Genomic DNA, 26,850 nt, shown 5'->3' with positions numbered 1-26,850 from the left:
TTCGTGGTTTCAGGTCTCACATTCAGGTCAGGTCCTTAATCCATTTTGAGTTTATTTTTGTGTATGGTAAAAGAAAGTGGTCCAGTTTCCCCAACACCATTTGTTGAAGAGAATACCCTTTTCCTATTGTATATTCATTCCTGTGAGAGCACTTTCTAATACGCTCTCATGGTAGTATGTACTTCTTCCTAAAGTTACTTCATTGGTATTTAGTTCTTAAATCTTCCTCCAGAATGCAAGTTTCATAAAGCCAAGGACTGCATCTGCCTTGTTGATTACTGTACATTTGCCTTATACCTTGTAAGAACTCCATAAACATTTGTTAAATGCATAAACTCCTTCTCAAATCCTTGATTATTATATGAGTAATCGAACCTCTTTCTGCTAACATGAGAAATAAGGGTGCAAAGTTTAGTCCAACAAATGCCATGTCACTTCAATTTTCCTCCATCTCCATGAGTTATGTTAAAATTAACTCACAATATTAAAGACTTACAAATAGTTAAGAGAAATATTAAAAAAGAAGCTCAGTGTTCACTAAACGCAGTTATGAACTCAAACAGGTCTATGAGCAAGTTTTCATTGCTTTGTGTCAGAAAAATTCCTCACTGACTCATCTTCAGTGACTGTCATCTATGTTGAACATAAGAAGGCCCAAGTTGGAAGGACGCCGCAGCCCCATGCACCTGGCCCCACAGTCAGATGCCTCACACTGCTCTCCTGACTGACCCCATACAGAAAAGGCACGAGTGGCTAAGGGAGTGACAAGGGGTATCACAATTTAGTAAAACGAAATTGAGAAAGTCACTTACATTTTTACCAGTATAAGTAAGGGAAAGTGAAATATTAGCCGCACCTATCTATAACAACCTCTCTTTATTTTTTGGAACCTTTATTACTCTTTGGAACCCCAGGTTGAGGAACCACTGTTCCAGGTACACCTGTGTTTGTGTTCTGGATTCAGCTGTTCTCTTCAGCACTGATGAACACAGGTCCATCAAGCACCTTATGGATCTTACCAAAGGTCCATTAGTGAAATGCTAAAACCATGATATAAATGGTAGTGAACTCCAAAAACTCATTCCTCCCACCATTTCCAACAGGTTAGTGCTTTCAACTTAATTAGTTCTCCCTACAGAGAACTCAAGAAAGAGAAAACACTTGAGGGAAAAAGCACTCCTTGGCTAATCGGTCATCTGTATGTGGTTAAGAGTTATTAGTGGTGGTCAGTTACTATGGAGTTCAAAATCAGACAGTCTGCTTCTGAACTGGAAGTAGCAGAAGGTATAAAGAAAACTGAGTTGTGGTGTCCACTCAGAAACTCTGAGGTAGTGAAAAGTTGTCCAAGCAAATAAACAAAAAGTTTTTTTTCCAAAACTAAAAAGAGTAACATGAAACTCTAGTTTCCCACTCATTTACCTCCAGTGGTGAGGCAATGAGACTAGGTCACAAAGCCAATAGGTATGACCACAACTGATTTGCACTGTGTCCCCAAAGGCTTTTTGACCTTAACCACTTCAGAAAGCGAAAGATCCAAGGTATCCTTCCTCACCAGTTTCCACTTCTAGGACAAAGGAATTCAACATTTATGATAAAGTGTCCTATAGATGCAAATGGGAAGAGAGGGAAGGGGTATATGAAAGCCTTAGCACAAAATACAGTTGATTCACATGTAAACTGCAAAACATATGGATCTTAGAGTCAAATTATTAGAAAATTATAGGCCAAAAAACTAGAAGAGGCAAGGAGGGTACTGCCCCACAGCAGACCACATAGAGAGAGGCCCTCTTGCCTCACTGCTAATAGACAAGAAATTCCGCTTTGGAAGTGAGATCTGATATAAACCAAACAGACTAGAACAGACAGAGTTGACTAGCATGTTAAGGAAGCAGCCCCAAAGACAGTCAAGAGCCTCTGCCACCCATGGACTTATCTATTATCTAGCCCAGCTACGCTCAAGGACTGGAAGAAAATGACACTATCATCAACCTGTCAGAAAAAGACTGCTAAATGAAACAGCTACAAAACGTGGATGCATGTATTAGGGCAGCCCATGAACACCTGCCAGTATTTGACCATTCTGTGCCCCCCAAATGGCTATTTCATATGCCTCAAAAAACAACATATGAGTCATTTCCCAATGTCTTATTATGAAAATTTTCAAGCACACAAGAAAGCTGAGAGAATTTTACCAAGCATACCCATATACTGCGACTTGGCTTCTACCACGAACATTTTATTACAACGCTTACAGCGTGTCCATTCATCCTCCTGCACCCATCAACTAGCCTATGTTATCTGTATAACACAGCTCAAAATGAACTGCAGACATTGGTTCACTTCCCTTAAGTACTTCAGCTTCTATATCATAAACTGCAGTGTATTATTTCTTTATCGTTTTTAATGTGCAATTTACATGAAACGAAATGCTCTAATTTTAAGTGTACATTCTGAGTTTTCACAAAAATACATACTGTGTACCCCAAATCCCTGTCAAAACACAAAACATTAACACCACCGCTAAGTTCTCTCAGGGCCCTTTCCAGTCACCTTCCACCCCAACCCCAACCCCAGAGGCAGCCTCTTTGTTTTCTTTTTTTCACTCTAGGTGAAAAAATTCTTGAAATTTCTTAAAATGGCATGGCACCATATGTCCCTGTTTGTGTAAGGCTTCTCTCCCTTTGCTTTATGTTCCTGAGAGCCAAGTACGTTCTGTGTAGTAGCAGTTTATTCTCCTATGTGGCTGGGTAGTATTCCGTCGTGTATCAGGCCGCTGTGCTATTGGCAGAAATCTGGACTGTTTCCCATTTTTGACTATTACAAACAAAGCTGGTAGGAATATTTCTATCCAAGACTATTGGCTGCATATTAGAAATACACGGGGCGCCTGGGTGGCTCAGTGGGTTAAGCTGCTGCCTTCGGCTCAGGTCATGATCTCAGGGTCCTGGGATCGAGTCCCACATCGGACTCTCTGCTCAGCAGGGAGCCTGCTTCCCCCTCTCTGCCTGCCTCTCTGCCTACTTGTGATCTCTCTCTCTGTCAAAAAATAAATAAAATCTTAAAAAAAAAAAAAGAAATACACGCCTGCATTTCTCTTGGGTCAAATTACTAGAAATTGTGGGATCATAGCCCATGTGTACATCAGCATTATGCCAGATCTTTCCCTGGTTCTACCATTTTATATACATACCGAGAAGGTATGAGAGTTCTTTTGTTCTAGGATCTTGCCAAAACATTTGGTGTTGCCAATCTTAATATTGGCCATTCTGGTGAGTATGCAGTTGTATCTCGCTGTGGTTTAACTAGCATTCTCCTGAGGACCTACATTTGAGCACTTTCTTGATGTGCTTATTGGCCATTTATCCTCTCTTGGGAACTGTCTGTTCAAATCTTTTGCCTATTTTTTTATTGCCTTTTCAAATTGAATTGTAAGAGTTCCTTGTATTTCCTAAATACCTTTCCTTTAATAGATCTATGTGTTACAAAATTTTCTGTCAGGCTATGACTTTCCTATTCATTTTCTTAAAGCATATGTTTTTCTTTTTTTAATGATTTTATTTATTAATTGACAGAGATCACAAGCAGGCAGAGAGGCAGGCAGAGGGAGAGGAGGAAGCAGGCTCCCTGCTGAGCAGAGAGCCAGATGCAGGGCTGGATCCCAGGACCCTGAGACCGTGACCTGAGCAGGAGGCAGAGGTTTTAACCCATTGAGCCACCCAGGCGCCCCTTAAAGCATCATTTGATGGGTTAAAGTTTTTAATTTTGATGCTATCAAAATTTTATTTTTTTACTTATTACCAAACTAGAAAATCTAACTTACTTTAACAGGGCTCCATGCTAAACATTCTGAAATGGGACGTCTATTCCAGCTTGTGAACCTGTAACAATCACTGACAGAAGCCCTGTCACTAGCTCAAACACTGTGCCAGCGAGGAGGAAGGTCACAGAGTCAAAGACCAGGTCAAAGACATGATGTCAACTAAATGTCACTTAAGGGCAGGTACCACAGCAAGTAAAAGCAAAAGAAATTTTGATAATTTTAAGGAATGTCTCCATTAGCTATGATGAGTCACAAAAAAATTTCTAAGCTAGTTCCTCTCCCCTCAAATTCAACTGGATGGGATAAATCTAATTCCTCTGCTACCTGACAGCCCTGCCAACACTTGAACTCCTTAACTTTTTTCAAAAACTAGTTTACCAGTGTATTTGTTTGTTTCCCCCAACTTTCCATGACTCACAAATTTAAATTATCAGACCACTGAAGAAATCAAAAAATTTCTCTTTACTATAATCTTCACATTGAATATATGGTAAAATCTTTAGAAAATCACAAAAGGCAACACGTTTTACAGAGAAGGCATATAGTTTACCTATGAGCCTTGCAGGGGCAGAATATAATTTAATGGAACAAATCTTCACGTAAAATAGACATCAAGAATTCAAAGGTAGGCTGGAGGGCCAGTTTAAAGTCATTATTGGAATAAATTAGGAAAATCTGAAAATGGACTTCAGGTTAGGTAACAGTACTAAAGCGGTGTTAAATTTCCCAAGTGTGATAATTTCGTTGTCATTATGTTGGAGCATATCCTCATCCCTAGGAAAAAAGTTGAAGGAGGTTAGTATGACTTAAAGTATTATGGGGTAAAGTATTATGATTTAACTTTCAAATGTTCAGCAGCAAAATGAATAAAATGATATGTTTTTCTAGAGAGACAAATAGAGAATACAAAGGCATCAAAATATTAACAACTGGTGAATCTAAATGAGCTTTTCTTATAACTATCTTGAAGGTTTAAATATTTTCATATTAAAAAATTAGGAAAAGACAGATTTCCAGGCCCATTCTAGTCCTAAAGAACCAGATGCTTCAGAGGGTTAGGGCTAGGAATGTCAAGAGCTCCAAGGTTAAGTCATGACTGGATTCTGGGTAAGTAAATAAAAGCAAGTAAACAAACAAAGGCTTCAAGTTTTAAAGATGCTTCTGGAGACAACTAGGAAAATCTCAATATGGAATGTATTTACATAATTTCTTGGGTTGGAGAACTCTATGGTGGTTCTGTAGGACAATGTCCTTGTATGTAGGAGATAGATGAGGAAGTAGAGTGAGTTAAATTGCTCTGATGACTATAGCTTACTTTCGAAGATACCCAAAAAGGGAGAGAGAAAAAGATAAATGGATGAATACCTATGCACAGCAAATATGGCAAAGTGCTAACAGCTGGTAAATCCAAAGAAACAGTATACAAGTCTTTCAATGTACGAAGCCTTTTGCTGTTACATAGGTTTAAGTTTCAAAACAGAAAGAAAAATATAAAAATAAAAACAAAAATAAACTGGTTTTATAAAAGAAGATCCAAGGAGCTAAGGATCAAGTCCTAAATGAAGTGGTAACGAAAAGGACATGAATCCAGTCACTGGTCTCAAACTTAATAGAAACCCAAGAGAAAGCTGCCGCTACTCAATGTCTCCCACATGCAAGTTCTGCTCACATACCTCATTCCGCTTGCTGGCCAGTTTCCACCAGTTTCTGCCTCAAATGCACCCAGGAGAGTAAACCTAACTTCTTTACCACCCAGAAGCGCTCAAAGCCAGGGAGATGGGGATGTCCCCAAGGGGGACCCCACAGTCCAGACTAGCCAGCCCCGGCGTTTTCACCCCTTCCTCCTCCAAGGGCCTCACAGAAAGCTCTTCTTCCTCCGAGCAGTCTGCCACCACAGGCTCCCTAACAGCAGTCTCCCTCCCCCCATCTGAAGCCACCATTCCAGATGCAGCCCACCCAATACAATGGGATTTTCACCTCCCTCACTCTGGTCACTGAGAACACAAATACTGAAGGGGATTCTTGTATGTCAGGCATATCTTGCAGGCCAACTCCCTCTGAGACTAAAAGCAATTAAAACAACCAAAACACAAACAAAATACTAGACCTTAAAAAAAAACAAAAACAAAAATAAACCAAGAAACCGTATCTACTACTTCAAGTCTCTCCCAGATTGCCCTCAAGGGTGAGTTCACTCTGCAAAAGTGAGCTAACTGTTAAAGTCTACCTTCTGAGCCAGGCCATTCTTCTGCAGTGTGTCTTCCCTCCTCCCGGCGCTCGTGTCCCCTGAGAGCTCGGTGCCACCCTTGAATATACTCCGCATTAAGCAGGCAGGGCTCCCTTCAAGTTGACACCAGCCCATTAAAATCAGCGCTCTGTGGGAACTGTTCCACAGCCCGGCTGTGATTCAAACCATATCATAAGACCCATGTTTTGCCATCTTGGGCACAGGGAGATTTTCAGAGATGGTGTTAAATACCTTGATGAAGTCAGGAAAAATATCAACATTGCGTCCTGACCACTTAGTCTAGAAACCTTATTAAATGCACAATTAATTTTTGTTTTCCTTTTTAAACAAGTTGCACTTAGTAAACCTATAATGTCTCCTTAGTCTTCATTGCTTTCTTTCCTATGCACTTAAAAACAATTTTTAGGGCACTGGGTGGCTCAGTTGGTTAACTGTTTGCCTTCAGCTCAGGTCATGATCCCAGGGTCTAGGAATCAAGTCCCACATCCCGCTCGCTGCTCAGCTGGGAGTCTGCTTCTCCCTCTCACTTTCCCTCTGTACTCTCAAATAAATAAGTAAAATCTTAAAGTACAATAATAATTTTTAATAGGAGAATTTTCTAGGGTTGTCATGAGACATCAGTTTAAGTGGCCCTGAATCTACCTTTCTTTAATGGAATGGGCCATTTATCTTTTAGGTATCTTTGTCATTTCTTCCAATTTTCATGATTCCCCAAAAGCTGACTACCCAGAAAACATCAATTGGAGTTGTAGATTTGAGTCTTAAAAAGCCTCAGATCATTCTCATTTTTGTCTTCCTTTTCCCTCCTCCTTGATCATGCATAGCTCGTTCTTTCAACAAATACTTACTGCTCTGCAGCCCAAAGGACAGTGACAATCCCAGAGGCTTGGTGCTGGACTGTTCTGCTCTATTCTCTCCCCACTGAGTATGGGGCCTGGAATGCAGGAAGCTCTTGTTAACTTCACTGGACAATTTACATGGGATTCCCACTAAAATCTAAAAATATAAATTGCTCTTTGTCCCATCTAAATGGTAAAGCAAATGTAACATACATGAGCATTTTAAAAACCAAACCAAACCACACAGTGGTGGTAGACAGGCTGCTTCTGGGTGAGGGACAGAAATGTCCAGAGCACGTACAGCTGGAACCCCATCAGCTTCATCATTTGGCTGCTCTGCCCCACCCTCCAAGGCTGTCCATGCTGTCCTGATCCTGCCCCAGTACAAAACCAAAGTGATGGTCAATGTCATCTCATCACATGTTCAGAGATGTCCTGTAACTCTCCTCTTGCTGACCCATTTTGCTCTAAACTCTCTCCACAATCACTTCGCAGCTCCAGCTTCAACAAATGTATCCCCTTCCCATGACTGAGGTCACACAGAAAAAAAGTCACCAAGCAGCCCACTGTCCTGAGCTCAGGTGGCACTGCAGCGAACACTTTTCAAATACTGGTCTTTCGGCGATACTCCAGAAAAACCCAGTCTGCTGCTGACAGCCCACAGGAGTAGGACCCAAGAAGATCAGACTAGCTAAAGAGGCTAAAGTCTCAATGCGCTCTGCAAGGTATAGAGAAACTAATGTTCAGGCAGAAAGCACAGGTGTGCCTGACAGGTGCTGTCTTTCCGATCAGGTGGGGTCTCTCCTGGAGCAGTGGGTAAATATTTTTATTACCGTCTTGGATAAAAGTATTGCCCTTAAATGGAACATTTATGGTCAACATAATTCAGATCCGCAAAACAAAGCATTTTTCGCTCTATAAGCCAATACCAATTTTAAGGCACAAAGTAATAAAAATCATAGGATGGTAAATTTTAAAAGGCTTCCACAATTTTCTACATGCATCTGAACATGCATTCATTCAACAAATACTCTTGCAATCCCTACCCTACGCTGTAGCAATAAACCAGAGAGGCCCCATAGCTCAGAGCCCCAGTGGAGGAGAAAATCAAATGAAAATAAAATAAAAATTCACTTTGCTAAGTACTATATTAGGGTATACATTCCATATTGGTAAAAATAATCACTTGGGAAAAATCATAATCTTGAATTTTTAAGATTTAAGATTTTTAAAGATTTTAAAGATGTGTAAGGTACAACCTGTTCTGAAATCATCTTTATAAAATGTTAGCACTGTTCACTTCATCGATTTTTATTTTTTAATTGAAACTGACAAAAACTTGGGGGCACCTCCATGGCTCAGTTGTCTGGACATCAGCCTTCAGCTCAGGTTGTGATTCTGGGATCCTGGAGTCAGGCAGTGTGTTAGGCTCCCTGTTCAGTGGGGACTCTGCTTCTCCCTCTGCCCCTCCCCCTGCTTATGCAAGCTCTCCCTCTCTAATAAATAAAATCTTAAAAAAAAAAAAAAACTGGCAAAACCTTATCTTTTTTTAAAGATTCCATTTATTTGCGAGAGAAAGAGAAAGCACAAGCAGAAGGTGCAGAGGGAGAGGGAGAGAGAATCTAAAGCAGTCTCCATGCTGAGTGGGGAGCCTTACACAAGGCTTGATCCCAGGACCCTGAGACCACTACCTGAACTGAAACCAAGAGTTGGATGCCTAACCGACTGAGCCACCCAGGCACCTCAAAACTGACAAAACCTTATCTTAAATTATGGAGGAAATATTCATACTTCTTCCAAAGGAATTTTAAAAGCCAGTATCAAAAAGAACAAGGAAAAAGGGAACAAAAATTCAGGAGAATTTCATTGTTCACATAAATCATTCTGGCCTATCCTTCAGTCATATCTAAAAATCAAAGTAATGGGAAAATCAGTATCTTATAAAGTAGACAGAAATTTTCCAATTTCACAAAATAAGAACAAAACGGCTGCTTCTGCCAAACCTTCTTCCCCGTCAGAATGCACTAACGGCCAAGAAGAACCCCGAGGATGACAGCATGGACAGCATGTCCATGGACAGAGCTACTACAGAAATTTTCCAATTTCACAAAATAAGAACAAAAGGGCTGCTTCTGCCAAACCTTCTTCCCCGTCAGAATGCACTAACGGCCAAGAAGAACCCCGAGGATGACAGCATGGACAGCATGTCCATGGACAGAGCTACTACCATGTAGAAACTATGAGCATGGTGCCTCAACAGGACCTATTAAAGGACCTGACCTATGTCAGTAATTCTCCACGTCAACAAAGTATGCACATCCTAATAATTCTGCTGTTTGTTTCTTCAGTGCCAACCTAACAATGTCAATAAGAATTTTTTTTATCTGCTTTCTTGCCCAAAACATCAACCTGGGTGGGAAGAAAAATCCACCCATGTAACGCGTAATATGTGAGCACTCGTTACATTCAAGGCAGTGTAGAATACACAAAAACACCACCTCTAGCCTCTAGCCTCAGTGCCCTTTTGATCTACCTGTGTTCATTCATTCCGATATTTACTGAGTACCTCCTATGTCCTGACAATCACTTAAGCACTAGAGGTAAAAACAAAACAAAACATGGTGCTTGCCTATACAAACATTGAAAGTAACTCAACCCTAGCACTTACTCTAGATCAGGGAGAGCAAATTACAGCCTATCTCCCACTTCTGCATGGACCATGAGCTTATGAATGTTTAGAGAAGAGAAGATCAAGTGAAGAGAAATCAAAGACAAAAACTTATTAAAAGGAGAAAATGGTCTGAGACTCAAATGTCCGTGTCCACAAATAAAGCATTACTAGACACCAGTTGAGTCCGTCTGCTTCCACGGCCGTCTGAGGCTGCTCCACGCTATGGCAGCAGAACTGAGAAGCTCCAAGGGGGTGTGTCTGAGGGGCAATGCCGAGCCCAGTTCTAAATGATCATGGTCATCTCCCCACGACCAGTGGCGGATAAGATGCGCATGCCTATGCCAGCTGAAACCAATAAGCAGCACGGACTCTTACGCTGAGCAAATGAGAAAAAGAAGGCTCTTCTCTTCCACAGGACACGAACAAGGAAGCCTGCATTCCCAGTGGCCTCTGGCTACCATCCTGGCTCTAGGCCCAGGAGAGGAACCAGCCTCAAGGTGACACGGATGCTGAGAATGAGAGCAGAGAAGCGGAAAGAACACGAGTTCCCGAAGACATTTCTAGCCACTGATCATACCACGTCTGGAATCAATGTATCGCATCTTTTTAAATGAAAAAAAGTCCTAATTGCTTATGGAAGTCTGAGTCTGGTGTCTGTTCCTAACAAAGATGCTACCCTTACTATCAAGCAAGAATGGTAGACCACTGATCATTACAGTCCAAGATGAAATGTCTGTTTTGTTCACGGGAATATCACCATCACGATACTTAATAAACGTATTAATGACGTGCTTACTATGTGACACTTTGTATCAATCTTTGTAACTACGCTCCAAGTACAGTCATCCATATTTTAAAGATGGAGAAAAGTTAAAGATCCTAAGAGAGCTCTGATGCCTTTATTGAAGTGGCAGAGGCAGCACTCGGGTCCAGTCCAGTCTGATATTTTGTTTTCCGACACCTGATATATTTTCATTTGCTGAAGGAACCAATAAGTGAATGAAGATGCTAAAATAGTGATATGTGGAGAATGCTACGGAACCTCATCCTTGGGGGCATGGGGGTTACAGAGCCCAGAGTATGGAAAGACACCGAAGAGAGAACAGGAAGGACTAATGAAGGAGCTAAACTGTGAAGGATACGTAGGAATTGGGCAGGAAAAGGCAAAGCAAGGAGCTGTCCTAGAAGAAACAGCATGTGTACAGTCAGAGGCCACAGAGAGTGACTGAATATGGCTTAATCAGTATCAACATAGAAAGGGAGGCAGAAAATGGCTGGAGAGGGTAAGAGGGGCAAGATCATGAAGTGTTCCCTAGATCATGCTACAGAATTACACAGTATCTTGAGTCCTGAGGAACCACTCAAGGTTTTCAAATAAAGAAGGGGCATGACCTCATCTCCACTTTATAACGGTGGCTATGAAAAAGAGATGAAACAGGGCCAGTTAGGAGTAACCTAAGCAACAACGAAAGAATCAAAAATGTTCAACTGAAGGAGTTCTAGAGTCAAGGGTTGGGATCGCAACTGCAGTTCCCACTGCTACTACCTCCATAATCTTTGATAAATTAAGCTAAGCTTCCATTTCTTCACCCACAAAAGGAGGTCAAGAATAACTATGAGAATTAAACATTGAGCTAAGAAACAATGTCTGACATATAGTGAGCACTTGCTAAGGGGCAGCTAGGTTTGTCCTCTACCATTATGGTTACCAGTTAAGTTTATAGCTCAGGAGGATACCAAGCATTGGAAGCCATCAACAGACAGTAGTTACAGCTATGGAGAGAGTGTAGCATGGGATTAGAACAGGGCCCAGCAAAGAATCCTGGGGAAGACCATCCTCTTCCGGGAGCAAAGAAAAGGAACAAGAGCTCAGCAGATCTGGGGCTAATGTAGTCTCTGTTGACTCTGACCAGAAAGACTTGGAGGGAAGGAGAGAAGAAGAGGAGCCCATATTACTCATTTGTGATATCTGGCCGGGTAGAGGAGGCAGGGTAGAAGGAGGTTTTGGGTTTTGTTTTGTTTTTCATTAAATGAGAGAAACTAAAGAAAGGGGAACAGGCTATGGAAAGGGGTAGAGAACAGGAGTTCTCAGGAGTGGGTAAGTGATGGCTCAGGTCTGTGAGAACATGGTCCGGACACACCAGTGAGGGCTCCCTTGGGCGGCCCAGGGCTCCTGCCCCAGCCTTTGCTTTTCTCTTGGGTTGGTGGGGCCCAGAGGTCTGTAACAGCTGTGACTGCCAAGATTTTACATTCTTTCTATCTGTGGTACTGGCTCCTCTCCACTCACCGTCCACCCTACTGGGCCTCCTCCTCAGTCTAAAGAAAGAAAAGGGGCTGTACTGAACTACACATTAAAGATATATTTCATGAGCTCAGTTCTTATTTTCTCTCATATGCCAATTAGAGCAATACCTTGTCAAGATTCTCAACTGTACCGGCTTTTGCAGCCATCCTAGGCCCCAGACCCCAGTTTCCCCACTCAGGGCAGGGTGGGGGGAGAGCACAAAAATCAGCCTCATGTCAGCTGGTTCCCAATGTTATGAACCTCAGAGATTAAACCCCACACATGATGCATGAGATGAGAGACGTTTTTAAAATTTTATTTATTTTTTAAGATTTTATTTATTTATTTATTTGACAGAGAAAAACACAGAAAGAGAGGGAACACAAGCAGGGGAAGTGGAAAAGGAAGCAGCAGACCTCCCAGTTCAGCAGGAATGGGAGCCCAATGCAGGGCTCGATCCTAGGATCCTGGGAACATGGCCTGAGCCAAAAAGAGACTTTTTTTTTTTTAAATTTTATTTATTTATTTGACAGACAAAGATCACAAGTAGGCAGAGAGGCAGGCAGAGAGAGGGGGGAGGCAGGCTCCCCGCAGAGCAGAGAGCCCGATGTGGGGCTCAATCCCAGGACCCTGGGATCATGACCTGAGCGGAAGGCGGAGGCTTTAACCCAATGAGCCACCCAGGTGCCCCCAAAAAGAGACGCTTAAACGACTGAGCCAGCCAGGTGCCCCAAGACTTTTTTTTTTAATTTTTAAGATTTATTTATTTATTTAGAGGGGGACAGAGAGAGAGAGAGCAGGAGGGGAAGGAGGGGGAGAAGGAGAGGGAGAGAGAATCCTCAAGAAAACATCGCACTGAGAGCAAAGCCCAACTTGGGGCTCGACCCCAGGACCCTAGATCAGGACCTGAGCCAAAATCAAGAGTTGGCTGCTCTAACTGACTGAGTCACCCAGGTGCCCTGAGATGAGACACTCTTGAAGGATGTCCCTGAATTCTCCAAACAATGGGAGAAAGTCATCTGTCAAAATGCAATGGGAAGAAGTAAGGCATTGAGCTCAAGGAGTTGAAGATTTAAATAGCTAGTACTGAAAACACAGGGAAACATCAACTAAGAACACACAGAGGACAGCAAGACATTGTTGCGGGGCCAATCAAGGAGGAAGATCTCAAATACAAGTAATTTCTTCCAAATCAGTACTTACCTGAGCTACCGAACAGTTCTTTATCTTACCCAATCTTACTCAACATTACTCTATCCTGATTCAGTCATCTTAAATGTTTCAGTGATCACAAGATGAATCTGAAAAAGTAGCTGGGGACTTATTGGCACAAATACTATACCACTTTTGAAAGAAGAAAAGAATACAAGTTGCTTTATGAGCTTTGCACCTTCACGTATATGAATTTCACCTTAAAGATGTCCTACCTTTGTAATTTAACAGAACAAAAGGGAAATGGAAACACAGGGCACATCAATGTTTGGCACATAAATCTACTAGTACCTTCATAGGAGACACAGAGCCCTTCAGGAACTGTTCTCTCAGATCTACTTCAGGTACCCTAGACTTCCAGGCATATTTACTGGTTATAACTAAAGAGGCTGAGCCATTAAAACCCATCAAATAATCAAATAAACCAGAAAGTTCCAGAAAACAAGCATTATGACTCATGAAGAGAGTAAGTTCAGTTTTGAACAAAGTAATGTATCCAGTGCCGGTCATCACCATTTAAGCAGGAAAATGGACACCATACCAAGCCAACACAACCACATCACCAGGACCAAATGATTTACCTTCTCACAGGTATTAGAATATCCAGCCTATTTTTTAAAAGACTTTTCACTTTAATAAACTCAGAAAAAATTCTGTCTAAAAATAACTAGAATTTTTTTTAAGATTTTTTTTTTTTTTTTTTTGAGAGAACAAAAATGAGCGGGGTGAGAGGGAAGGGGCAGAGGGAGAGGGAGAGGTAGACTCCCTGCTGAGCAGGGAGCCTAATATAGGACTCCATCCCAGGACCGTAAGATCATGACCTGAGCCAAAGGTATATGCTTAACTACCTGAGGCACCCAGGTGCCCCAAAATAACCAGAATTTAAAGATATTTAAAATTTAGGACATTCTGGGTGGCTCAGTTGGTTAAAGGTCTGACTCTTGACTTTTGCTCAGGTCATGAACTCAGGGTCATGAGATGGAGCCCTGTTTTGGGTTCCAGGCTAGGCATGGAGGCCATTTGAAACTTTCTCCCTCCCTCTGCACCATACTACCACTTGCATGCATGCTCTCTCTCTCTCTCTCAAAAATAAATAAATAAATAAATAAATAAATAAATCCCAAAACTTCTAAAAGAAAGTATAACAGGATAGTTTTTTAACTTGAAAATACGGGGAAAAAAGAAAATAGGCAGTTTCTTAGACAAGATAAAGAGAGCAAAAACCATTAAAAATGAAGTAAACATCAACATAAAAATATTTGCTCTTCAAAAGATACTATTAAGAAAAAAGTAAGCTATAGACTGGAAGAAATTATTTGCAATACATATATCTGAAAAGAACTTCTATCTGGGATATTTAAAAGCTACAACTCAACAACAAAAAGACCAAAAAAAAAAAAAAGAGAGAGACAATAAAAAATAGGCAAAAGAGGTAAACAGAAACTTTGCAAAAGAAGATAATGTGTATGACCAATAAGCAGAAGAAAAACTACGACATCACTAGTCATCGGGGAAATGTAATTTTAAACCACAATGAGAAGCCACTAACACCCACCAGAATAGCTAAAATTAAGAAGACTGACAACACCAAATGTTGGTATAGATGTAGAACAACTATAATTCCTACACGCTGTTGGTGGCAGCGTAATATATATTGTACAACCACTCTGGAAAATAATTTGGCAGTTCTTCCATAAAACTAAACAAACACCTACCTTATAACCCAGTAATTCCTCTCCTAGGTATTTACTCAGAGAAATGAAGACATACATCCACTAAAAAAAAAAAAAGAAATCTCCAATATTACAATATTCATAGAATGTTCTTCGTAATAGGCCCAAACTAGAAATAGCCCAAATGTCCATCAGTAAAAGACCAGAGAAACATTGTGCTCTGGTCACACAATGGACCACTTGGCAACAAACACAACAAGATACTCATACACGCAACAAGGATGGACCTCAAAAATCAGCTGACTCAAAGAAGACGTAAACAAAGTTCCAAAACAGACAATACCAATCTACAGTGAAAAAATTTAGTACAGTGATTGCCTCTGATGGCAGAGGTGGTGGCAAGGAAGGGACTGGAGTTTTCTGAGGTGACAGACATATTCTCTATCTTACCAGATGGTTTGGGTTACACATTTGTACACATTTATAAAGACTGAGAATAATACACTAAGATTTGTGCAATTCACTGTATCCAAATGTTACCTCAGGGGGTTAAAAAAAAATAAAAAAAATAAAAAACCACCCAGAAACAAATGCTGAGCTCTAGTTAACATCAGACATGGGTAAATGTTTAGGAGTGAGGTATACTGATATCTACAACTTACTTGGAAACCCATAAAGAGCAAATTAACAGATTGATATGATATGAAGCAAATATATTAAATGTTAACCACTAAAAAACCTCAGTGGCACAGTCATTATACAATTCTTTGAACTCAGGTGCACATTCTAAATTTTTCATAATAAAATACTAGTTTAAAAATGTAAATACAAAAAAATGTAAATACATTAATTACCCAGACTAAATGTAATAAAAGATCTATGTAACTTTTGGATGAAATTACAAAAATTAATGATAAGACTTAAATAAATAGGAAATTATACTATGTTCACATATAGGAAGATCTGGTTTTATAGATGTATATTTGTCCCAAATAATGCTATAAATTCAATACAACTCCAGTCAAAATCCTGCAACAGTTCTCATGAAACTTACTTGGTAAGCTTATGCTAAATGGTACAGTCATTTCCTTTGGAGGAAAGGTCTAAAAACATCAAGGACAATGATAACGAGACAAGGCAGAGGATTTGCCTGACCAAATGTGCTGTAGAGTGATTCCTACATGCTTGGAATAAAACAGAGCCACACAAGAGTTATACATAATATATGATACACACAGATTATTAGCGTGTAAAGAAGACACTTCAACTGATGGTACAGGAAATTTCCATCATCCGTTTTTTTAAAAATACTGAATTAGATCTCTACCTCACAATAAAGACAATAAAATCTACACTTGGTACTTTAGAGATCTACATTGAGAAAACAAAATTTAAGATATTTTAGAAGAAATAAGAGGATGTTTTACGCCACAATATATACAATAAAATGTATACCTGGTAGTTTATAGAGATCTACATGTGAGAAGACAAAATTTAAGATATTTTAGAAGAAATAAGAGAATGTTTTATGATCTCTGTTTTGGAAAGGATGTCTTAAAGCACAAAGGTACAAGCTATAAAGTAAAAATTATAATATGAATATGCTAAAATCTTAAAATTCTCCACTAAATATACCATAGGAAATGACAAGGAAAATAATCAGATTAGGGAGAAGCCCTTCACCCTACAAATAATCCAAAGGTTCAGAATATAGAACAGAAATTCTACCAGTCAAAACGAAAAACACGTAACAAACCAAACCACCACCACCACACCCCAAAAAAAACAGACACGCTCAATGAACAGGCAACTCACAGAAAAGGAAACACAAATAGCTATTCTCGGGAGTAATCTCACTGCTGATCAAGCCAATGCAAGTTGAAACCACAAGATAACAACATCACACCCACTAAACTTGTGAATATTAAACCTTACCAAGTGCTGGTAATGCGGTTGCAGCAAAAAGGAGCTGTAGCTGTGTGAGCAGAAGTGTAAACCTACTACGACAACACAGGCAGCAGGAGCGCGTGAAGTTGAAGAAATGCTTTCTTATGACCACCAATTCCAAGCCAGAAAAGCCTTTCGGAACGTACATAAGGTCATAGGCACCCACAAGACTGCTCAGAGCAGCAATGTCTGCAAGAAGAAAACTCAACAAGCCAAGTGGTATATATAGATACACTTCCTAAGCACTTTTATCTAAACGGCCTTTGACAATAGTTACATTTACACAAATCACCCCTAGTTATACAACCTGCAACGTGACATTATGTAATAGACATCACTTGGGTGTCTATACATTATACATTATAAGGAAGTGCAGGATAATAATTATCACAAATTGTGTAAGATTGGCTGAGAAGGGATAATGCAGGAGACGAGAAACCAAGAATTTGGCAACATTTTATTTCTTCACCTGGACAGTGGCTAGGTCTTAAACATGCAACATTTCAAAGAGACAAAGTTTTAAAGAACAGTACATAGCAATCTGTGGTTGGAGAAGTTAGAGATGGCTCACTGACAAAAAAAGCATGAATTAATTTCTAAAACTCAGAAAGGGACAACTGTTCAAACGGACTTGATTTGAAGAATGGAAAAGTGAAATTAAAGGCTAGACAGTCTTTCAACACACATTTTTATTTTCATGTAAGAAAAAAAAGTTAACTGCTCCTAAGTAAAATTTACAAGTGAACATTAAGACCAAAAGGGCTTCCCAGTGTATCTCCTCAGGAACCAGGAAATTTAAAACGGTGAAAAATGGGGAGGAGGGGAGGGAAAAGTGATATGATAAATAAGAAACAGAAGTTAGACACAGAGTATAATGTCAAAACAGCGCTGAGTCTACACCCAACTGATTATAGAATCATATTATTTTATCAAACAATATTCTTTCACTTTAGAATCAAGACTGAGGCTTGCTGGCTTCCATACAGAATAAGTCACTGGGTTAAATGGGCAGGCACATATATGTGGGAGAGAAGTAATGGCATTTCTCCAAGCCCTGCAAGAGTGCCTTCCACTCTGCTCTAACTGTACAGCCACCACCGGCCTGGCCCTGTCTGATTCACTAGGCCTACCTGCTTTAGAGCACAGAGAGCATCTACAGCGGATGATGACAGTTACACTATGGCCAGAATGACGAGACAAGCCACCTGGATCTCACAAGGGGCTGAAGAATAGTCCAAACCCTTCCAAAGTCCTTATATGACTATTTTTTTTTAAAGATATATTCGTAAAGTAAGTTCAGATTTTCCTTTGAGTCAATAGGTTATCTACAGCAAATTTGTCCTCAAGGGTCATCAGTGGGATCAGAACTGAACTGCATTCAGAGATCTGCCATTAAAAGATAACCGCCTCGGCCAAAAGTAAGACACTTCCCTGAAAACAAGTATCAAATGCAGGCCAAATGCCTTAAGCTCTCCCATTCCAGGAGAATAAATTTTTTAAAAAATAAATAATGAACGACAAGAAAATACCACCCTGGCTCCCCACATCACCAGAAGAAATAGAAAAAGTTAAAGCATGAGATTCCAGAATATACCCCTACAGTTGGCATACAGAAAAGAAAGAAACGAACATCTAGTCTTCTGGCAGAAATCGTCAGAACCGTAGAACGGAACCAGACACGCAACCCTGCCCAGACAGACTTATTATACCCATGCCTGCAGAGCTGAGTGGATCCTGGAGCAGCAGATGCTGAGACATCTGAGCCAACCCCAGTACCTCCACATCCCCCCACCAGGCAGCTGATGCTTTCCCCAGAGACTGGGTAAATTGTAGATGGGTTCTACATACCTTCAGGTTTTACTAAGCTAATTTAAAAAAAAAAATTTTTTTTTTGCAGGGACACTTGGGTGGCTCAGTTGGTTAAGCATCTGCCTTTGGCTCAGGTCGTGATCCCAGGCTGGGGTCCTGGGATGGAGCCCTGCATCGGTCTCCCTGCTCAGCTAGGTGCCTGCTTCTCACTCTAACTCTGCCGGTCACTCCCCCTGCTTGTGCTCCCCCCCCCAACTCCGTGTCAAATAAATAAATAAAATCTTGAAAAAAAAATGGTTTTGTATCGTGGTACAGAATGAGGTTGGAACTACTTAGGAGATGCAAAGTATCCAAGACACAAAGTTGCCTATTTTCATATTAAAAACAGCATCAAAAGACTAAAATGTATCTGAGTTGTAGTAAAATAAAATAACATAACAGACCTATAAATGGTGTACTTTGGCCTTCAGAGGTGGATAGAATTGTATAACTGGGTCCTCCAGGCCACAGTAGAAACACTGCTGCTAGGGCAGTCATTGTAACACATATGCTAACAGAATGTAACAAAATGATTTGTTTTAAACCATAAAGAAAAGTCAAGCATGCAATGACCTGCTTAGCTCTACACCGTTATGTCCTCCAAAGTTTTGTACTCACCCTTACCATTAGAAAAACTTCAATGAATTATCTGAGGTCAACACAAAGGCATAGAAAATTGGTTTGAGGGCTATAACAAACACGAAATGAGAGAGGACTTCTTCCAAGATCAGGGTAAGAGATTTGGAAAGACTGGCTGCACAGTTTTTAAATGGACATGAATCCAGGTCAACAGATTCCCAAAGTACATTCCTTTTTGGGGGTGGGGGGTGGGGGGGTATTCTACTGGGACTGGAGAGCTCAGGGGTTAAATTTCTGTACTGACTAAAAATAAGGTACATAGTCCACATAAGCCAGTATCCAAGTTACTTTGCTGCTAATTAGCTGAAAAGGAAAATTTTTCCTTTTCTAGTAATCTCTCTGCCATATGTGATTTTAAAGAAGACTAAAATACAGACCTTTCCTTTTACCTCCTACAGGTTAATATGTTTGGTCTTTTTAAAATGTGTTCAAGAGTTTCCTCAGAACATTTTTTAGTACTTGATTTCAAATCATCCTGGCCAAGCTGGGCAAAACGCTGTTCAAAGGAAAACAAAACAGCACACTGTTCTTGGAGCTTTCACCCTATCTCTTCGTCCCAGAATGACTAATGGAGGATAAACCAACTGGCCCCCCTGACAGCCTATCGATAAAGAAAGGGAATTTCACCAAGGCCTCTTCATTCAAGGGAGCAAGAACACAATCTGCAGTGTGTTGTATCTGTTCGTTACTAAGTAGTCCAAGCAATCCTGAAAGTAGAAAGAAAGAAAACACAAATTTCTAAATGATTAGTATCCATCAGATGAATCTGTGAATGCAGAAGTATTGCAGATACTATATGAATGTGTTTAATTCTAGGGGCACCTGGGTGGCTCAGTGGGTTGGGTGTCTGCCTTCAGCTCAGGTCATGATGGGGGTAGGTGGGGGCTGGGATCCCATTGGCATGGGGAATCCCTGCTCTGCAGGGAGCCTGCTTCTTCCTCTCCCTCTGTTGCCCCCCCCCCCCCACCGTTTGTGCTCTCTGGATCTATCAAATAAATAAATAAAACCTTTAAAAAAATTAATGCATTTAATTCTAAACAAGATAAGCTAAATAGGGGCACCTGGGTGTCTCAGTGGGTTAAGCCTCTGCCTTCAGCTCAGGTCATGATCTCAGGGCCCTGGGATCAAGCCCCACATCTGACTCTCTGCTCAGCAGGGAGCCTGCTTCCCCACCCCCCTCAGCCTGCCTCTCTGCCTACTTGTGATCTCTCTTGCTCCATCAAATAAATAAATAATCTTAAAAAAAAAAAGATAAGCTAAATAAATAAGGTTTCTAGGGACAAAATCTTACTACTAAATTTAAAAATCTGCTATTAAAGACCTTGAGAGCAATGCCTATGAGTTTTTAAGCAGTTGTCCATCGATACTTCTGGGTATGTACAGAACTGATTAAATAAAAAAACTAAGTGGTATTACATAATCGAAACTTCAACTGAAAAAGGATAAAGTGTTCTACAGTGACACCTACTGGTGAAGGGTAACATAGTAGCCTGACACTATTAGACAAACCACTATTAGACAGATGTTTACATCTCTGTACCATGTTAGAAAGCTACAGGAAAAGACTTGATGGTCAAAGTCAAAAGGGAAAAGCTAAACAAAAACATTACACATACCAGAGTCTATGAACTACAAGGTAAGACCAACAGGTCACCATGATCTTTCCCAACCCAAAATTTTCCAATCAATAAATGTGAACTAAGTTACCCCTGTCCCCAACTGGCCATGCAAGTGAAATTTTCATACGCAAGTTAAAGGCAAGATGTCCAGTTTACTCAGGTTTCTTTTATATTTTAAAGAGTAAAACTGAGTTCTGTATGAAACTAGACATTTTATTGGTTTTCAGTTTAAGTTGAAGACTTAAATGAAAAGTAGGCACTTGCTTTAAAATATCCATTATATAAATCCCCTAAATTCTAAACATCACTTTTCAACAAAATGATCACCAAGATAAAGAGAAAGCCAAATAATCGCTTTCTCCCTAAAATGAATGTTTCAAAGGACTGAGTCCTTCTCCCCCATGCTTTTATACAAAAATTTAACAAATAATGTTTCATATGACTAATGTCATCATCAACTTCAGACTGTCAATGCAACACGTCTCGAAAAACTTCCTATTTGAGCCCGTGCATTTCTTCTCAGACTAAGATTTTTAAAAGTTCTATTTCAAACCTAATTTTAGTCAAATTTAACTGGGTATGAAAAAAAACATACTTTTTTATTAAGCAACTTGGTGTGGTATGCCACAGACCTAACCAAAAAGGAAGAGATCATCTACAGAGGGAAAGGGATAATCTACTTCAAATCTAAAATTCCCATAAAATCTTACAAATTAGAGAACCTCAAATTCAAGTATGATGGTATCATGAATGAGTGACAGAAAACTTGAGTTCTAGTCTTGGATCTTTCATTAACTAGTTGGATTTCCAAGACCTACCCAACCTTCAATGAACTACACAACTTTTCTGGGCATTAATTTCCTCATCTGTAAAATTAGAAGAGGGAACTAGATGGCCTTAGGGTCCACTGCTAAAATTTCTTCAGCTTCTGTGATTTCCCCAGCAGAGGAGAATGGTTTGGGAATCAACGTCTCTACCTCAAAGACTCAAGAAACCCAGCAACAAAAAGGAAGTCGGCTTTATCTTCCAGGTATAACCTGCTATATAAGCAAACAAGACAAACAGAATCACACTTTCACACTGTTTAAGACTCAAAGAATCCCTGTTTCCATCTCCAGTGCCTTCTACCTGGCACACAGTCAGAACTCACTACTACAAAAAATGGCTGCGGAAAAAGACTACTCATTACGTAACATGCAAGACTCCAATACCAACTCTTTCAGTGTTTTGTGTTTCATTTTTGTTATGTTTTGTTTTGGTAATATAGTTACTTTTCTCTTTTACATACCATGTCTTTTTGTGACAATTGTGCAATCAATGTGAACAATGCGTAAAAGGCCACAGATCCTCAAATATGGACAGGATTGGCAGCTCAAAAGTATCTAAAATAGGCAAGTCAAAATACATTAAGGTCCTAATATTTCCTATATTTACTACCTGCCTATTAAAACTGGTTCAGTGATTGAAGAACCAGCGATGGTGAGAACAGAATATATATCCCCCCACAACCCTCCCCACCCCCCGCACTAATTCGAACCCAGTAATAATCCTTAATATAATGATTTCCCCAGACGCAATCAGGCCTCTTCTACCCATGAGTACAAAGAGTAGAATGGAACGAAGATGTGCCTCCCGTGTAAAAGCTACAGAAAACTTCTGACAGCAGTTAACATTAACAAAACAATAGTCTTGTTCATCAGCTTTCCCGGTTTGCTGTTTAGGATCTTCCCATTTAGAAATTTTTAAAAGGGAAATCAAAGCTGCCAGACAGTTCACCTATTCTTCTGCCTCTTTAAGCAACTGACTGGAATTTAGGGACAAGTGACAAAGGAACACAAACTTTTACTTATGTCAAAGGTGAATTAATATGCTGTCTTTGAACTTCAAACTGTGTGTACCTTTTTTCATTTACAATACAAATATTAGCTCTTAGAATGTTAATTTGTGCAATGAGTTTAATTACACTAAGTTCACCATTTAAATGTATGCATTCACTCATTAATCAAATATTTATTGAGCACCTATTAAGTACAGGACTATTCTAGAAGTTGGCAATAGGAATGAACAAGGAGATGGTGTAAAACAAGAAGACAATACACAAGAAAATAAGATACTTTCACATGGTGATAAGTGCTTATTAAAAAAGTTATTTGGAGTATGACTGTAGTTATCTAATTTATTTGTTTTATATATAAAAAGATTACTTGTAGACCTCAGGAAACAGAAAGTCTCTATCATTTCAAAATGATCATCTCAAAAAGGAAAAACTGCAGCTCACATTCACACACACGTGTACTGCAGTTACAATATCCTAAATGAGTCCAAGGAAGTATAAAAGAAACTGAGAACCGCTGAAATATGAGATGAAACAGATTTAAAACATCTGCACTGTTCTCTTTGCTGGGTAAGCACATGGAAGAAAAAGGTTAATAGCCAACTTTTTTTTTTTTTTAAAGAGAAGACTGAAAAAAATCGAGAGGTTCACCCAGTATTCTATGATATTCTATGATACTTTCAAGGTAACAACAACGCATGTTAAGAAAGCTACCTAGGAGAAAAAATATTTAAAATTATTTTCAAGAACATTCAAAACACTCCCGCCCCCCCCCCCCCAATATTACCCTGGTTTGGGAGGAACTTATTTTCTCCGACTTTGGCTCATTTCCAAACTCCCCAAACCATGCAAGGCAAAGGTAAACTGGTTCCCTTACTCCCGCCCATCTTTGGATCCACGCACAGCCAAGAAAGGGTAGATCACTAAACTCCCTCCTGACAGCGCCATGCAGGTAAGGGATCAGTCGGGAAGGGGCTCCCCGGCGCGACCAACCCCAGGCCACGGACCCAGCTCCGCCCGGCCCCTCGGTCCGCCCGCCTCGCCCACCGCGCGCGGCCTCCGCCCCGCGCCAAAAGGAGGAGCGACGCGGAGGATGAAGGAGATGCACGGCGGGATCCGAGGAGACTGAGCCGCAAAGCCAGCCGCCCGGGCCGGTCCCCGACCCCGGCCCCGCACTCCCGCCTCCGCACGCCTCTGACCTCTCCGGGCCCCGGGGCTGCTGCTGCCGCCGCTGGTGCCCGCGCCCGGGCTGCCGCTGCCGGAGCCGCTGCCAGAGCCGCTGCTGCTGCTGCCGCCGCCGCCGCTGCTGTTGCCGCCGCCGCCCTTGGCGTTCTTGCGAGGGGCCATTGCGCGCACTACTGGAACAGGCGAGGGGTGGGGGCTACCCCAGTGAGCCGGGACACCGGAGGCGCGGGGGCCGCTGACGGCGGCGGGCGCTGCGGCGGGTGCGGGCCGCTGCTCCTGCAGCAGCGCCTGTGTCTCGGCACCGCCCGCCGCGCCTCCGAGGACTTTCGCCCGCGTGCCGGCTGCGCGCGCCCAACCCTCGCGTGCGCTGAACCTGTGACTCCCTCCCCTGGCGGGAGCGCGCGGCTCACCCACCCCCCCTCGGCCACGCCCCTTCCCGCCCGAGCCCCGCCTCCCCCCCCCCCCCCCGCGGAAGGCTGAGTGACGGAGACTGGAGCCAATCACAACGGCTCCTGTGAAGGAACGGAGCCCTGCCGTGCTTCCCCACCCCCTGAAGACTTGGGGCTGTTCTGGGCGCGTCGCAGCCGCCAGTGAGCGCGAGCCGCCTTCGACTTTCCAGTCTGTCTCGGTCCTTTGGAACGTGGCAAACGTGGAAGCCAGGAGGGCTCTCGCGAGCGTTGGCAGACCCGGTACAATCTGGATGGATGGGGCGGGGCGCGGGGGCGGGGCCCACGGACACGTGGGCAGCGCTTGCACCGAGCGCTCCCCCTTGGCCTTTCTCTGGGAGTTTTGTTCGTGTTCCACCTCACTGTACACATGGGCTCCAAAGAATGCGGTCCCGCTTCTTGCGAAAGAGCTTTCTCATCTGTATGAACATTAAGGCATTTCTGAAATGGTGATATTAGGAGCAGTTCAAGGCTTAAGCCATATGTAATTGATCAGTTGGGTTTTAAAGCAGGACTTCAATTCGTTTGTGTCATCAATATTTTCAGAGAATCTTAGTTAACAGGCGCGAGTGTAAATGTAAAGCAAAGAGTTCATTTTCTTGCCCTGGATGGCACCCTCTATCTGAAACTCCGTCTGCCGGGCTAACGACTACAGGCATCTTTCTTTGTTGTCCCCAACCGTGGGTCCCCTCGTGTGCAGTCGCAGAGGGACTGGGCCTGAGCTGATGGCCACACGTGGTCTTGAAAATATCTGGGCCCGTGGGTGATCAGACAAGAACTTGCGGTCAGGGACGTCACCATTATCTTTGTGTCGCCCGTTGCCAGCCCAAGTCCTGGTGCGTAACAGTTAAGCAAGAAACGTTTGGTGATTTGATACCTTTCTGGCAACTTCTTAAAACCTTTCCCCAGTTTTTGACCGTGTTTTGGAGACCCTACCTCTGGAAGTGTCTCAAGAGGGCTCCAACCCAGAGAAAGCTTTACGGTGTGGCATCCAGTTTCCTTCCTCTTCTCCAACCCCACTACCCCCTACTGGCAGGTGTCCGGGCCCACCTGACTTCCGCTTTGAATGGCTGGGTGCTGCTTGGGCACTGGCTAGTGATACAGAGAGGCCCATAGAGAGCGTGTTGCATAGAGGAAAGAAATCTTCTCTCCTTTTTGTGAGATGTCAGATAGTTGTCAAGATATAACAGGGGCAGGGGAGCTCACAGTTTTCACCGAAGCGGCTCTTTGTTCTTTAGCTTATCGCATCTCTTTCTGCTCTACACATCCTTTCTCCCATCCAGGCCACCTTACATTATTTAAATGGGGAGGCAGAGAGCTGGGCCAAGAGACAAATCTAAGTGAGAGTACTCGGTATAAAATAATAATGAGAGCCGAAGTAAGAAAAACAATGCTCTAGATATTTGAACTCTTAAATTCTCACAAAACCCTGTGTTTGTGTCCATTTTTTAGGGGTGAGGTCACTGAGGCCCAGAGAGGTTAAACAAAGTCATCGAAGTCATAGATGTAGTAAGTGATAGAGCAGGGACATGAACTCAGTCCTTCTGGCTCCAGAGTCTATGGTCCAAATTTTCCTTTCAAGACAAGGCTTGGTTTTTTTGTTGGGTTTTTTTTTTTTTTATATTTTATTTATTTGACAGAGAGAAATCACAACTAGGCAGAGAGGCAGGCAGAGAGAGAGGAGGAAGCAGGCTCCTCGCGGAGCAGAGAGCCCGATGTGGGGCTCAATTCCAGGACCCTGAGATCATGACCTGAACCGAAGGCAGAGGCTTTAACCCACTGAGTCACCCAGGCACCCCCAAGACTAGGCTTGGTTTTGAGCAGAGATTGTCTCACCTGGCTCCCTCCTCTCTTAGCAGAGGTATCCCTGAACCCTCCTCCTATCTTCAAAGATAAATCTAAAAGCTGACGATGGGTGCTTATCAAAGTCCACCTCTTTGAAGAAGTCAAATCTTTGATAACTGACTCCAAAATGTCATGAACTGATGCTTTGTTCCAGCATTTCCAGAAACCAAATCTGGTGCTCTAGGCAAGGTCCATTACTGTGTACTGAGGCAGTACTGGGCCAAAACAGAGGCTCCATAAAATAGAGCACAGGAAGTTAAAGGTTACCTGACATCTGTTTATACTTCCAACTGTATGGGCATTAAAAACCACAAAGCTTGCCGTGGACCCATGAATTTCCTCACATGGGTTCTCTTCTCAGTCTTGGGCTGGGGGAGGTTAGGGAGTCAAAGTCTCTTTGAAATTGGATAAAAGGTCAAATATCCTATTAGCCTATCCTCATTTCTGTGACTTCTGAGTAAGCTATGAATGAACCCTGGGTGAAGAAATGTTAAAAGGACCATAAAGACAAGACTTAACTAGGACAAAGTATTAAAATACTAATTTAATAGAGCTTTTGAACTAGGCCAAATGTGCCTTTCAGATATTTCCATAAACTTTCCATTGGCTTCACTGGGATTTGCAGTGAGAACTTGAGGACAAGATTTGTCCTAGATTTTTTTTTTTTCCTTTTACTGACCTTTCATGGCCTCTAGTCAGATGCTTTCCAAATTAGGTATTTCTGGATTTACTTATACCTA

At 41.7% G+C, this 26,850-nt stretch overlaps 1 protein-coding gene across 2 annotated transcripts in view; it reads right to left on the bottom strand.

Moving 5' to 3' along the window:
• ASPH (aspartate beta-hydroxylase) overlaps positions 1 to 24,647 on the bottom strand; it is a 222,553-nt gene extending 197,906 nt beyond the window's left edge. The window contains exon 1 of one of the 2 annotated variants that reach the window (XM_045998610.1): positions 23,834 to 24,647. In XM_045998610.1, the coding sequence (XP_045854566.1) occupies positions 23,834 to 23,981 (148 nt within the window). In that variant the 5' untranslated portion in view covers positions 23,982 to 24,647. The remainder of the gene's footprint in view (positions 1 to 23,833) is intronic. The other variant, XM_045998609.1, reaches the window with a different exon arrangement.
• Between the last annotated feature and the right edge of the window lie 2,203 nt (positions 24,648 to 26,850).

Source organism: Meles meles, chromosome 1 (assembly GCF_922984935.1).
Source record: "Meles meles chromosome 1, mMelMel3.1 paternal haplotype, whole genome shotgun sequence".
NCBI classification, from domain to species: domain Eukaryota; kingdom Metazoa; phylum Chordata; class Mammalia; order Carnivora; family Mustelidae; genus Meles; species Meles meles.
This window is presented reverse-complemented; position numbering and strand designations above follow the sequence as displayed.